At 35.8% G+C, this 14,271-nt stretch overlaps 2 protein-coding genes and 1 pseudogene across 2 annotated transcripts; 1 reads left to right on the top strand and 2 right to left on the bottom strand.

Moving 5' to 3' along the window:
- Positions 1 to 219: 219 nt before the first annotated feature.
- On the top strand, positions 220 to 3,910 carry LOC112455990 (fibroblast growth factor 1-like). Its single transcript, XM_025018250.1, has 5 exons — positions 220 to 225; positions 425 to 534; positions 1,534 to 1,727; positions 2,254 to 2,357; positions 2,902 to 3,910. The coding sequence occupies exons 1-5, from the start codon at positions 220 to 222 to the stop codon at positions 3,088 to 3,090; spliced, it is 603 nt and encodes a 200-aa protein (XP_024874018.1). The 3' UTR covers positions 3,091 to 3,910.
- Positions 3,911 to 4,548: 638 nt separating this feature from the next.
- LOC112455991 (short coiled-coil protein) lies at positions 4,549 to 6,730 on the bottom strand. The gene is made up of 4 exons (XM_025018251.1): positions 6,524 to 6,730; positions 5,721 to 5,840; positions 5,349 to 5,435; positions 4,549 to 5,260 (listed from the first exon to the last, which is right to left on the bottom strand). The coding sequence occupies exons 1-4, from the start codon at positions 6,699 to 6,701 to the stop codon at positions 5,118 to 5,120; spliced, it is 528 nt and encodes a 175-aa protein (XP_024874019.1). The 5' UTR covers positions 6,702 to 6,730; the 3' UTR covers positions 4,549 to 5,117.
- Positions 6,731 to 10,892: 4,162 nt separating this feature from the next.
- On the bottom strand, positions 10,893 to 14,267 carry LOC112455992 (annotated as a pseudogene).
- Positions 14,268 to 14,271: the final 4 nt, after the last annotated feature.

Consider the following 14,271-nt stretch of genomic DNA (forward strand, 5'->3'; position numbering starts at 1 on the left):
TAAGCAACCCGACAGAGGTCGGTAGTGTTACTCCTGTCGACCCTTAACCTGTTTGCGACTATCCCGTATTTCGCCATTGCGTCGCGTAACGCGATGTTTTTTGTTCTCTGTCGCCTAAGATAAAAATTGACGAACTTCAGAAGAGACAAGAAACATCACGTTACGCGACGGAATTGCGAAATACGAGATAGTCGCAAAGAGGTTAAAGCATCGTCTACAATGGCCGTAAGAGTAGATGTAAGACGTAAGGAGTAAGCTATTGACTAATGGGATTTTTACAATTCAAGAATAATCGACTGTGGTTGGTCAGTAGCTTACTCCTTACGTCTTACATCTACTCTTACGGCCATTGTAGACGATGCTTAAGAGCAAAAAACAGAAAGCAAAGAGCACATTGTAGATCAGCCTTTATCTTGGGCGACAGAGAACAAAAAACATCGCGTTACGCGACGCAATTGCGAAATACGGGATAGTCGCAAACAGGTTAAGAGCAAAAAACAGGAAGCAAAGAGCACATTGTAGATCAGGCTTTAGGTATTCAAGAAAATATTTTAAACTTAGAAAAATGTTTTCTTAAATCTATCCAATACTTCTTTAAATTAAGGAAACTAAATTCAAAGAAACCTATTTTCTTGCAAATAATAAATTTTTTTCCAGTGTATTCTTCGTAGGCACAATATCGCTCATCAAATCTCTTTGAAGAAGAAACAAAGAAAGAAAATTAGTCAGTTTTTTAAACAAAGAAGCTATCGAATCAAATTTTGATAATTTCCTTCGAATATCCTAACGCCTTTGGATATTTTCGCGCAAAAATAAAGGTTATTTACACAGAAGGCTCCTGTGGGTGATGTTTGGCTTGTGCGAAGCCATGTAAAATTAACCGTGTTAACGTACGCCTTCTGATGGCGACCAAGTTGTATTCGCGTAACTCCCGCACAAAGCCTATTGACATTTCGTTTCCTCTCCCCCAACAATCGGTTTAAAATTAACGAAGTACGGGAGAAACGCCTACGGTGTCGCGTAGTGTGCTTCATTCACGGAGCTTGCTGACCTGGAAAACCGGCCGACCTATATATTTTGCAGCGTCTATAAAAGCGTGAACACCCTATGTGGCAGTAAAGACAACCCTAACGTCTAACGGCTTAAGAACGTATAACGCGCCAAAAGAAAGATCAAGAATATGTAAAGAATATATTAAGATGATAAAATATTAAATTAGCATAAACATTTCATTTTCTGTTAATTATCAGTGGGAGATAATTATTGTTAGTATTTTATTGAAATTTAATGCCTAACAGAATATTTTTTCAAAGCGTACTAAACATTCGTTGTCTTCTGTATAATTTTACGTCTATCGTATTAATAAAATCAATTCGTTATCATCAATGCTTCTACAAATTAACGATCTTTCTATCCTTCGACGAAGTTTTTCCACATTAGAAATACACAGATTTATTCTCTATTTCTGTCCACGTTACGTAATACGTAACTGTATGGGCTGGTAATCTATGGACTATCTAATTGCAATTGTAGAACGCCACGCAACATTGAACGTAACTCCAAATCACGCAAGTACCCGCCTTGCGTAATATGGGATCCTCGACAGCCAGCGAAAAATCCTATCTATAATTGCCGGATAATTAAGCTCTACTGCCGCACTGGGTATCATTTGGCGATTACGCCGTCGAGACGGGTCAAAGGATTATCTGGAAATGAGGAATCGTATGGTACTTCCATCACTGTTGTTAAATATTAACTGAACTAAAATAAACGCCTGTAATACATCTGTACCTTAGAGGTGAAGAATCGTATCTCCAGTTTTTGTTAAAATGGAGTTAATACATTTTTCAATATAACAGCTTAAATTGTATAATGGTAAAGCGTCTTATGCCTCTAGCCTATTATTACTAGTTCCTAAGATATAACGTTTAGAAAAAATCGTATTGAAAATTTTTATATTACCTAATTTTTAAACCAGGTACAGCGTGTTATTGGCGCAGTTGTACTATTAAACATGTCAGTTAAATTACTTTGTTAAAAACTTAATAAATCAAGTTGCCACTTTTATTTTATATATAAAAAAAATATATCATTTTTCGATTTAAAACTTTAAACCTTTTCTCTTAAATCATAACAATGGATGAGATACGATTCTTTGCCTCCAAGGTACAGATGTGTTACATATGTCTAACAACTACAACTATGATTGCTATTAAGATTTTTATTGTAAGAAGAGCTTATATACTTCTGCAGCTCTACTTCACGCGACACCGGTGTCTTTTGGCGTTATCAGAATACAAAGCGTCGAAACGAGGCTCTATCTGGCATTCAACAAGAAAGGGCGATTGTACGGAGAGGTGAGATACGGGAAGGGAATAATATGTAAACTATATAATAATGTGGAAACGAGTGAATAAATTTGGCTTCTCTGCAAATTTTCATCGTTGCAAAATTCACTCGTGTTACGAGAGACGTTTTCACAACCGACAGAAATATGAAGCGTAATCCATTGTGATATACTATCCACATCTGCAAAATTTTATATATAGCACTCTATGAAATTCTACACAGTTCCGCGTGAAATTCCGTTGGACGCTTTTATCCTCATAACAGCGGCCTAATTCTCACAATAATTTCGCGGAATCTTCCACATAGATTTTTATAGTAAATATAATATTTATTTTAATAGTAAATATAATAATCGGCAATATATATATTCGCAATTGTCAATTTAATAGTTGTAAAATTATTAAAGAACAATTTTGTTTAAAGGTGGATAATCAATTTCGCTTAATCACATTAGTTGAAACTGTCTCTCGCACAAGACGTCCATTAATAAGAATTTAAAAAATGACTAAGATTGATTGTAAATCCGACTTGTCTAATTAATTTTGATTTCAGATGAATATGACTAACGACAATACCGAATGGGAACAGTGGAGCATTGGTGCCTACGATGCGTTCCGATCGCGTAAATACGTACACTACGGATGGTGGATAGGAATAAAGAAAAATGGACGAGCAAAGCCGGGACCAAAAACATCTTGGGGACAAAAAGCGATACAATTCTCGGCTATCCAAGAGGATTAATCGAAACTTTCAAGATATAGACACGCTTTACAGAACATGCTTCTTATCTCCAATATTTCATTCGTTGCGTAAACTTTCCTGGAAAGAAGTCAAGGGCGGTAATGAACGAGTGCTTTATGAGCAGAGATGACGTCGCACGATTAGGAATAAGGAAAAAATCAGTCAAACGAAGAACCGATAATCATCGAACAGTAACGTTCCAATAGAATATAATGTTTATTATAACACCGTGTTACTCAACAATGGAATAATTTAGGATTGTGCATTCTGCTTGTGCCCTCTAACTGAAACTCCATCGCAAGTCGCAGTTTCTTATTCGCAGTAAATACATATTTATTATTATAATGCCAATCGTCAAATCGATACGCTTACAAGCAAGATGATCGCATACGTATCAGTTAGTCTTTTCGTAAATAGCAGAATTTATCTAGCCATCTTGCTTATAACGTACGAACGAATATCAGCTTTTCGTAATATATGTCATCAATTATAACGTATTGCAATTGTATATAATCTTATACATTTCTTTTATACATCTACATACAATGCATATATGTATAAGTACGTCAAAATTTTACAAGCAAGAATTATCTATTAAAAAGCAAATACCTCGATAAAATATGTATATGGCTTTGAACATTTTAATATCCAATTTTGCAGACGTAACGTATGCATTTCGAGCAAACTTCTAAAAAAGCATACGAATGCGAGAAGCAAATGTATGAAAGAGAGATTAATTAGTAATTGTACGTAAAAAAAATTATTAATTAAGATTAACAGTGTATGTTAAATAAAAAATGAAAAAGAGATAAATATATAATTATTTAGAAATATTATTACTTAGCCTCATATATTATTTACTTTAAACAATGCTTGAACTAGATTGTTACTATTTCCAGCAGGATAACAAATATATATTATTAGTATTATTATGTGCATTAGTTTCGTAAAAATTAACCTAGTCTTAAATTTAAAAAATTAAGCAAATTATATTTAAAATAATTAACTGTTATTTAACATTTTTCTTTCGAAAATTTGCGAAGCGTTTATGTTTCATAAAAATTATAGAAGTATAAAATGGATCTCTTTGGTGAATACAGTCGTAAATATATAAGCGTGTTTCAAGTCACAGTGAATGCATTATAAAGTCTTATACGTTTTAAAAAAGATGGTTGATTATATCTGACTGGAAAAAGTAGATTATCAGAGAGATATTTTTTTTTTCATAGAAAGTACACACAAGCTGGCAAATTAATCACGAAATACTGAATAATACTTTAAAAACTTTTGTGGTATTTTTTGTTAAATGTAAATCGTAATTAACCCTTCATTGCCCTCGTGTTAGGCAAGCGCTAACATCACATCTTATTTCTTTAATTGCATAGATATGGCATAAGAGGTGACTATCATTTTTTTGATTTTTTATTCACAATCCTTTAGGTTATATTTGTATAGTTATTTTCCAAAATTTTGTTAGTACAATTTTTAGATTAGACTTTGAAAGTGCGATAATGTGTGATATATCTATGCGCAGCGCTCATGTCAAGAGCAAATACGTAGAGTCAACGTGACTCATGCTGTTACCAAATGCAAGTTTTATTGTTTTAGATTGATGTACCGGTCGATATTTCATCCTCTTGTTCATACAAAACTATGTTTAGAGGTCACCATTTCCAATGTCTGTTAATCTTTAATCGATTATTAATTTTTCAGAATAGCCAACTTCTATTGACTATTCTGAACAGTCAATAGTCGGTTAGAGTTTAACAGATGTTGAAAGTGGTACTTGATCTGAGAAAACTATGTGGCAACATCACACTATAATACAGTGACAATACATACAAGTGCGGCGCAAGGCTAACACGAGGACACTGACGTTTGTTAGCTGAACGAGGGCAATAAAGAGTTAAATGCGCATTCACATACTTTCCAAAACACTCAAAACAATCACAATTACTTCAAGATCACTCATATTTACGACTTGTAGCTTGTTCATGAATTGTCTAATTTATTTAATCAATACGGGTTCACTTCTTCTTGGTGTTGGGACTTGTCGACTGAAACACGCTCGAAGCTGACATTAAATTCTCAATGTATTGGCTCAGAACCTGATTCTCACTTCTCAACTTGAGATTCTCCTCCTTCACACTATCCACTCTCTGTGACAGATCTAGATAAAACACATGTATTTGCACTTATAGAAGTGCCAATAGACATATTCTTCTACAATCTTCACCTTTACTGAAAAATATACATACCATCTAAAGTATTTTGCAGTTCAAGAACCTGTGCAATCAATCTAGCTTTCTCTTCTTGCTCATCTGGACTAATATCTGGATCTAAGCCTGTGATTAACATAAATCCTTTTACATAAACCATCATAACTCAATAGTATTATAATCTTATATAAAAGAAGAAATTTTCCTAAAGTTGTTGTAATTTTTCATGTAATATTATTTATGTATGTAATAATTTTGATAATAGAAATCAAAATTTTTCTTAACAATCACTTAATGCTCACTTTAAAAATATATAATTAAAAAATATATTACTTCGTACATTTTTACTTAGAAAGATAAACAATACAAAAAATATGTATAATGAGGAAAGAAATCAGTAATATCACTTACTGTTAGGACTACAGCTTCCATTGGTAAATGTCGATGGAAGAGAATCCATGCTACGTCCTCTGCCTAGCGGATCAGATATATGCGAGGCATTGTCCAAGATTTCCTCTTCTGGTATTATCACTATGAATAATAGCGAGAAATAACCTTAGTAAGGTGTTACTCCACAACAACAGAAATCAGAAAAAAGGCTTAGAGGCTTCTCATTATCAAAGTACAAGCAAATTGCATAGAATGTGCAAACGCGATTAAGAATTTCTAAGCTAAATAATTTGCGAGATAAGTAATCCAACGATCTAATATCTCTCGTTTCAGCGTCAAAATCGAGAAACGGAGTAAACGTCACGTTACCATTGCTAATTTATTGTTGAATGCAACTGGTTCAATTTTCACACTGTCAATAAAAGTAAACATAAGATTCGGGATGAGGGAATAAAATATCGGAATAAAATAAACTGCTCAGGACAAGTAAAGAGTTTGTAGATTCCCCTCGGAGATGAGAGGTTAGTGCCTTCGACTCCTTTTTGGGTGCGTTCCTTTTGGGCGCTCACGCGCTCACACGCGCTGTAAGCATCGCTCTATCTTCGTTTGATATTCGATGTGCAACGAAGATAGAATGATGCTTACAGCGCGTGTGAGCGCGTGAGCGCCCAAAAGGAACGCAGCCTTTGAGTCATACAGCACAGGGAACACTCTTCTTATCTTCGTGGCTCAAGACGAGTTTTTATTTATAGGTTATAATTCGTCAATGACGAGCGAGCGGTCGCTGAGAGGCATCGCGAAATCAGACGGCTCTAAGTTCTCACCTTGAGGATCGTCGTCCGCCAGAGGTATGCTGTTCATGTCGTCCTGAAGCTTGGCTGTCATCGTCGCCGACATCTCGACCTTGACGGCCAAACACGAACCGTACTCCGTACTCCGTAGCTGTCCGTAAGCGTAGCGTAGCAGCCGATCGGAATATTCGGAATCGTTCGCAATTCGCATGCGACATGCGACGCGAGTTTGTGCGCGGGCTCGACTTTATCGATCCCGAACGCGACCCAATCGAGAGCCCGCGATATTTCCGGACTCCAGCGCGGCGACGTCTCAGAACTTGATTATTGTGGAGATAAATTTTATAATTATAATTTTCTTCTCTTCTAGCTCCGATAAATTTTATAATTATAATTTTCTTCTCTCCTAGCTCCGTTTGTTTTCCTTTTGTAATTTATAAGGATTCAAAAGTGCAGTTACAATGCACTCAAATTGTACATGCTGGCAATGCATGACGCATGTAGAAAGAAAAAAGGAGAATATATTGTAAATGTAAATTTTATATATAATTCGTGAATAGAGAGCATAAAGAGATAATCTAAAGTTTACGATCAGCTATCATAAGTCAGTTAAGAATGCATTCAAGATAACAGTACTAAAGAATACTAATAGAAAAAAATAATAGTTTAGATGAAAGTTAAAAAATTTAATACCTATTTTTGTTCTTGGCCTGTTCTTGTTGTGACATATTCGTGAAATATATCTTATTGTTTATTCTTTTATTTATTTATATTATTTATATTATTTATTTATATTAATTTAGTAGGTGATTTTTTATTTAAAGGAAGGCTTAGTGACATTTATAACAAATAATTTTCTCTTATGTTTCCAAATATCTGCTTTCTGTATGGATTGAAATAAATTGTGTAATCTGTTTCTCATTTATTAATTTCTTTTACCTCATAATATGATTTTAATATGAATATCAGACCATTAGAAGAAACAATTCTTTAAACATCATCAGAGTTCATTTTTACAAAGTTAGCGCAGAAATATTTATTCAAATAGCGAAATAGCACACCATAATTATTCTTATCTTACAACAAAAAATTTGCATAAGAATAAAATGTATTATAATTTTAAGCTATATTAACCCTTAAATGCCCCGTGGGGTCCAGCAGACCCCAGACCCTTTACAATGATATATTTTCAAATGTTCTTTCAAAAAATGGAGCTCATGCTCCCATTGATGATAGTTGAGTGATTGACCTACCCGTTTGTACATTAGCAGTACTCAGTTTACTTAATTTTTTATACTATGTTGAAATTGAATTTTAACAATATAAGCATTTTATTCTCTTTTCTAAGCCTTGAACAACATTGAAAAAAATTTTCATAACTAAAGATCAAATAATCAATGAGTAAGGAGACATTTTTCATGCTGGGGTCTTTTAGACCCTTCATGTCATTTACGAGATTCTTGAAAGGTGTGGCATTAAGGGTTAATTAAAAACTGATAATTTAAATTACATTAGTTTGACTTGAGAGATCAAATTTGGTCGGTATAAATTTATTTTTAGAAAGCAATTTAAAGTCTGTATTATAGCCTGCAAGATTCCACATGTCCATTGTTTGTTTGGATACGTTCTCTTTCTTATATTTAATCTTATACCATTCTTCGGTTTCATTTTCTGTACTTTTGTATTCTTTTGCGGCAACATAAATCCTGATATTTTGCGGCGTCAAATATTTATTATCTCCTTGATCAAGTCCAGTCGCCACTCAGTAAACTCGTTGCGTCCAAATAATTTCGTCCAAGGGACACGTTTGCAGCGCTTGGCTGTAGAAATCATATCGATAGGAGGCGCAACTTTTCGGTATAACGAAGATCAATATTCGCCATATCTTTACATTCCTGCAAATGTAAAATTGCGTTACTTTATATGATACACCATGTTAAAATGCAAGATGTCTGGTGAATTGCGATACTATCATTTGCCAGACATTCTACGTTATATTATATTTTATTTTATCAATTATATTGTAGATCCATTTTTTCGGGCCTTCTAACTTCAGCATATTGATGTACTGATACATATACGTGTGTGGGTGTGTGTGTATGTGCGTGCGTGTGTACGTTATATGTATTAATATATATAATTATATTTGAAAATAACTGACTATTCGTATAAAGCATCAGGACTAATAGAATATAGAAAAGTATATTATATTACTGAAGACCGGTATTATTGCTGCATTTCAGGTAAAGGAAATGAAATGTATAATTTTATGATATACTGTACAGGAACAAAGTAGCATATTAGTGCCAAAGTGTTCATTATTAAATGGATGTTTAGGCCATTCAGAAACTTCAACTTCTTTGTTTTGCACACCACAAAAGTGTTTTACTACCATTTCTTCGAGTTCATCTAATAACTCTCTAAACAAAAAATTTATTTATTGATATAACATATATAATAATTATGTAACTATGTAACAGACATTATTATTAAGTCTGTTTATGGCAAAAGATTTTACTTTATTCAGAAGTCAGAAAAATAACTATACGGGATATTTTACACTGAATTACAAATTGACATTCCAAATTTTGCTCGGACCTTATTTAAAAATATTGATTATAATAATTATACACTAGTTAAAAGGAATCTATAGAAAGAAATTGAAATTTTACGTAGTAATTTATGAAGACTAACATTTCTCTATATTTTTCTCATTTATGTATTGATAAGACTTTGACTCCTTTTTGGAAGATAAGATAATGTGTAAATATTTAATATACTAATTAATTATAAGAGGTACATTAATTCATCATTTACCAATATTTCATTGATCATCATTCAGTACAAATAAAAAATTCAAATATTTTGGATATAATATTTTGGAAAGTATAAAAAAACATTCACTTTGTTTTAATCATAAACAGTTATTTGTAAATTATCTCCGTACCTTTGCCAAGAATACACAGCGATATAATATTTGCAGAATAATATGTCTCATAAAATTCTAATAGCTTATTTCTAATGTTAATGTTTTTCTCCTTCGGTATTTTGTCCAATGTCTCTCTGTTGCCTTCGCCGAATTTTGAATACGGATGATCTCGCAGATAATTTCTCCAATTGATTAAATCGCCACTTATCGTCCATTAAATGTATCTTGTGTTCTAAAGGACCCCGCACAAAAACCTATGGAAATGGGTTCTCGGCGAATTTGTCTGAAACTTTGGGAATATGTTGTTTATGTCATCCTGATCAAAAGTTTTCATGGCAACAACTCTCTTTAAAGCAGTATTTTAGCTCCAGGAGACCTCAAAGATAAATATTTTATCACGCGATCACAGATGATTTTACCCATTCAGCTGTCAGAGTAATGATTATGTGTGTTTGTGTGTGTATTGCATAACCCATAAAACCTAATAACCTAATGTATTGATGACTAACAGTAATAACAGTATGAACCGTCGGCATTAGCATTATCCAATGTGCACCGCAAGAAGGTTGCGCGATCGGATTTTGCACATTATTATGGCCCTGAAAAGGACCGATTTTGTCCTCAGGTTTTATATTCGTATGTATTTGACCGGAAATGAATGTCCGGGAAAGAATCTACCATATGAAATCGTTTGTATTTCGTATGAAGACTTTTGAAGTGCAATTGAAAAGGTTTGTGAGTATTGTGAGTCATTCGTTTAATTGTAATTAATTAATTATTTTTACACCATGCATTTAGCCGAAATAGATAAATTAATAAAAGTTTTTATACGGAATCGTTTGTATTTCATATGAAGAGTTATGAAGTGTGATTAAAAAGGTTTGTGAGTCACCCAGATAATTTTAATTAAATATTTATAAACTCGGTAATTAGCCGAAATATAGATTTTTAGTTATTCATGTTAAAAGAAGAAGGCGCTAGTGTTCCCGAAGGTCCGTCTGCAATCAGAATTAATATAAACGTTTTGAACATTATTTTATAGTGAAATAAATAAATATACAGACCAATAAGCCTGCAATTATAAGCGATAGTTGCTAATTAAGTTTGTGACTCATATAATTCCATCTTGCAGAGGACCTACTTTTAAATTGAGCGCTTTTAAATGTATTATTATTATACTACCGATATCGATATATTATTAGTAATTTAATATTAAAGTTTGACAGAGTGACGTAAACTAATTCGCTCATAGTATAACAAAGTATTATGCGTTTAAATTCTCGAAAGCTAGCTTCTTTACTATATCTCTCTCTTTATGTCGATCGATTCAGATAAAAATCTTTCTTTCTCTCGCGATATTCCTAGAGTAAAACTGTACAAAAACTCAACGAAAGTGGCGATATTTTTCACGGATCTGGTTCGAGTCTCGGCTCTTGGGGAAGGTACGCATGTAGAAAGAGTACGCCAACACAGTTTATCCTGCTAAATGGTTATCAATCTCTATAAGTTCTTTATTGTTTACACATAAATTATTAGTTATTTGTGCAAGCCGTGCTGGAAGATGAAAATTCACGGGTGCGGAGTTGACGCACGAGCCGAAGGCGAGTTCCAGCACGGCTTGCATACCCTATTTTATGTTGCAAGTGCGTGGAAATTGACCTATCACGCCGCGTGTAGCGTGCGTAATAGGCCACTTTTCATGCACGTGTGACATAAAGAATATTTAAACGTTTCTTTTTTTTCGATGTCCTGTGAAATTGTACAATAGAGTTACAAATAAAGATAAAGCCACACTTTACGTATAATCTGATTCAGTCTTTGCTAATGTTACATAATAACGCGTAAACGTAGTAATTATTTGGTAAATTAATCGACATTTAGTAAATCCGGCATCATGTGAGCTATCACCTTGAATTCAGCATCTTTTGCTGGTTGAAAGCTCTCACATACGGCACGTACTGTATGCTCTCTATTAGTATCACACATTACATCTTCATATATTGATTGTACACCGATTTCTAAACGTGTGTATCTATGGAATTTTAATTTCACCGATGGACTCCTTCACGCTGGGGTCCAACGAGCTCAAGTTGAGATTGTTGGTCTGGTGCGAACTGGCAGAGTGTGCGAGATTACCGAAATTCGCCAATGGCGAGGGAAAGTGCGGTTTTGACGGTGAGCCCAGCAATTGTGGCCGTACTCCAGTACCTATCAGCTGCGCCAATTCTAACTGGGAGATGCATTTGACGACATCGAGCCACGACCTGCCTAGATAGTTGCCATCAGTGTGAGCTACTGTGATGAGAGTCTTGATGGTATCGATGTCCTTCACCTTCATTTCCGTAATTGGTGAATTAGCCGTCAACAAGGTGAATCTTGCCAAAGCTTGTACATAGGTATCGCGCTCGAGGCTCATATGAATGATGCAGGCGATACGAATGGCACATCTAAAATATATAACATATAAATAATATAAAGCACGAAAGGCACAGCCGTACAAATCTATTTTCCTTCGTTTCTCCTATTTCTTCTCACCTGATACCGTCCAAGCAGAGCGACGCGATCTCTGGATCGTCGCAGTCTTGAAGTCCGACGCTGAACGCCGCGAGGAATGGCGTCCAGACCATTTTGAACATCGGCTGCATGTGTTCCAGATGCTTCGTCGTAGTGAATGATGCCTGAACATGACTGACAGATTCCATCAAATTCTTCGCCGCCGTAGAAATTACTTCCACTTCCATGTTCCATAACAATCGTCGTTTCTTTTCACTAGATATCAGCTGTTTGCCGGCGAGCCGGCTATTATTAGGGTTCGACTTCATCTTAATCTCGTTGCCAGCGATTTCATCGTAGATCCTATTGTTAATTATTACATAATATTAATAATAATAAAATATAATTTAAAAAAAATTTATAAAAATATACTAACAAAGATAAACTTAAATACAATAAAATTTTCTCAATATTAATAATTATATGTATGTAAAACATAATTTTTTAATTATAATTAACTTTAAAAATTGCTATACGTACTTGATGTATCATTCTTTGGTCATTTTGTTCTTAACCTGCGGCAAGCGCAAATCGGTGGACAGCATTATAATTGAGAAGCCGAGAACGTAGGCTGTATCCGCGCTCGTGAAGAGGCCATTGTTAGGGTTACACTCGCAATAGCGACTGGCAAACTTTTCGATTAGTCGGTCGATCTTCTGTGCCTCGCCGGGCAGCCGAAAGCCCTCCAGGAAATACTTGAGTGCAGTTACTAGATCGCGTTCGGCAAAGTTCATCTGATCAATGTAATGGTACATTACCTGTGCAAACGGTATAACAAAATTAGTCATTGTCTTAATTAATTAACATAATTATCGCGCAATAATCATAACATGATTTAGAGTTGATCAACCATGGTCGCTATTTATGTCTATAATTAGTATAGTCTATTAATTTCAATTGATTTCTCCTCGTCACCTGGTTATGATTATGGTCGCCCAGAAAGTCTCCAATGGCGGTCTTGTCGAGTCGCTCGTCCAAGTGCAGCCACCTGGCCACGTCCTCCGGCGAAGTACCGAGCAGTCCTTGCTCCTGCAAGTACTGCACACCCTTGCCGGGCTTCCGACTAAAGATCTCGATACCGGCCTCCCATACCTCCTTTTGTTGTTTCTGTACTTCATACTGCTCCGGCGAGTCCGGCACCTCCTTGTTGCCAGTCAGACTGGAGACTGGAGTTGGCCGACGAGAGGCTGCCAGCGCTGCCGTAACGCGGTAGCGGGATCTCCGGCGTCGTATCCAGTGGATGTGACAATTGTTGCTGATCCGCTGGCACGCTGGGATTCACGCAAAGATCCTGACTCCACTCCACCATGCATTTCAGAATAGACACGAGGCACTCGAGACCACGGATGCGCATGGATTTCTCCTGAAAGAGCAAGACACTAATATTACAAACAAAACTTTATATTGCTTGTTTCGAAGAACATTCTCTGTTCCAAATAATACATCTATCCTGTCATCCTCTTTCTTATAACGCACCTGATTTGGCGATGCATCTAGCTCCAGAGCTTGACGACCTTAAGCAATCTTAGAGAGATCATTGACGAGCTTCTCGAAGAGATTCGCTGCTGAGAGATCGCAATCGTAGTTAACGTAGATGTCGACGACGCTCTGGGCATCCGCACAGATCCTCGTAAGCGCATGTATGACCATCCACTTGTGCTCAAAAGAGCTGCTACAGGTCTCGAGAATGTTCATAAAGATCTCCTTGAAGAACACCTCAATCTGCATCTTGAGGTGCATCTTGAAACGGGCGAGCAGCGCCAGGAACAGCGCTAACGACAACTCGAACACTTCCGGCACCAAAGACACGCCATTCTTCGACAGCGCGACACACAAGTACTGTTTAATGGCGATAACAAACATCTCGTTAGAGCGCAATATTGGACCGGCATTCTGCAAGATTCCCAGAAGTAACTGAAGCGACAAGATTTTGAAACGGAGCTCGTGCGATATTGGATCGGAAGTGTCGTCCGGCAGCGGTTTCATAGAGAGCTTGCAGAGAGCGCGAAACACCAGGACTGCATCATTTTGCAGCACATGGGTGAATTTTGCAGTTATCATGTTGTCATTCTCAGCGGCTGCCTCGTCACCGTTGGCCTCCGGACTGCCGTTCTCCAAACTGACTTTCTCTTCCAATGGCACCACGGATTTTACCACATCATCAAGAATACTCTTGACAATTGTTTGAGAATCAATGTTATCATTACTAGGAGCATTCTTTGGACTAACCTCGGCTTCAGTTTCGCCGTTTGCTATGACAGAACCCTCCTGCTGATGTTCCCCATCAAGTCTCACGATC

This window comes from Temnothorax curvispinosus, unplaced genomic scaffold (genome assembly GCF_003070985.1).
Source record: "Temnothorax curvispinosus isolate PA1 unplaced genomic scaffold, ASM307098v1 QBEX01006562.1, whole genome shotgun sequence".
Classification (NCBI taxonomy): Eukaryota; Metazoa; Arthropoda; class Insecta; order Hymenoptera; family Formicidae; genus Temnothorax; species Temnothorax curvispinosus.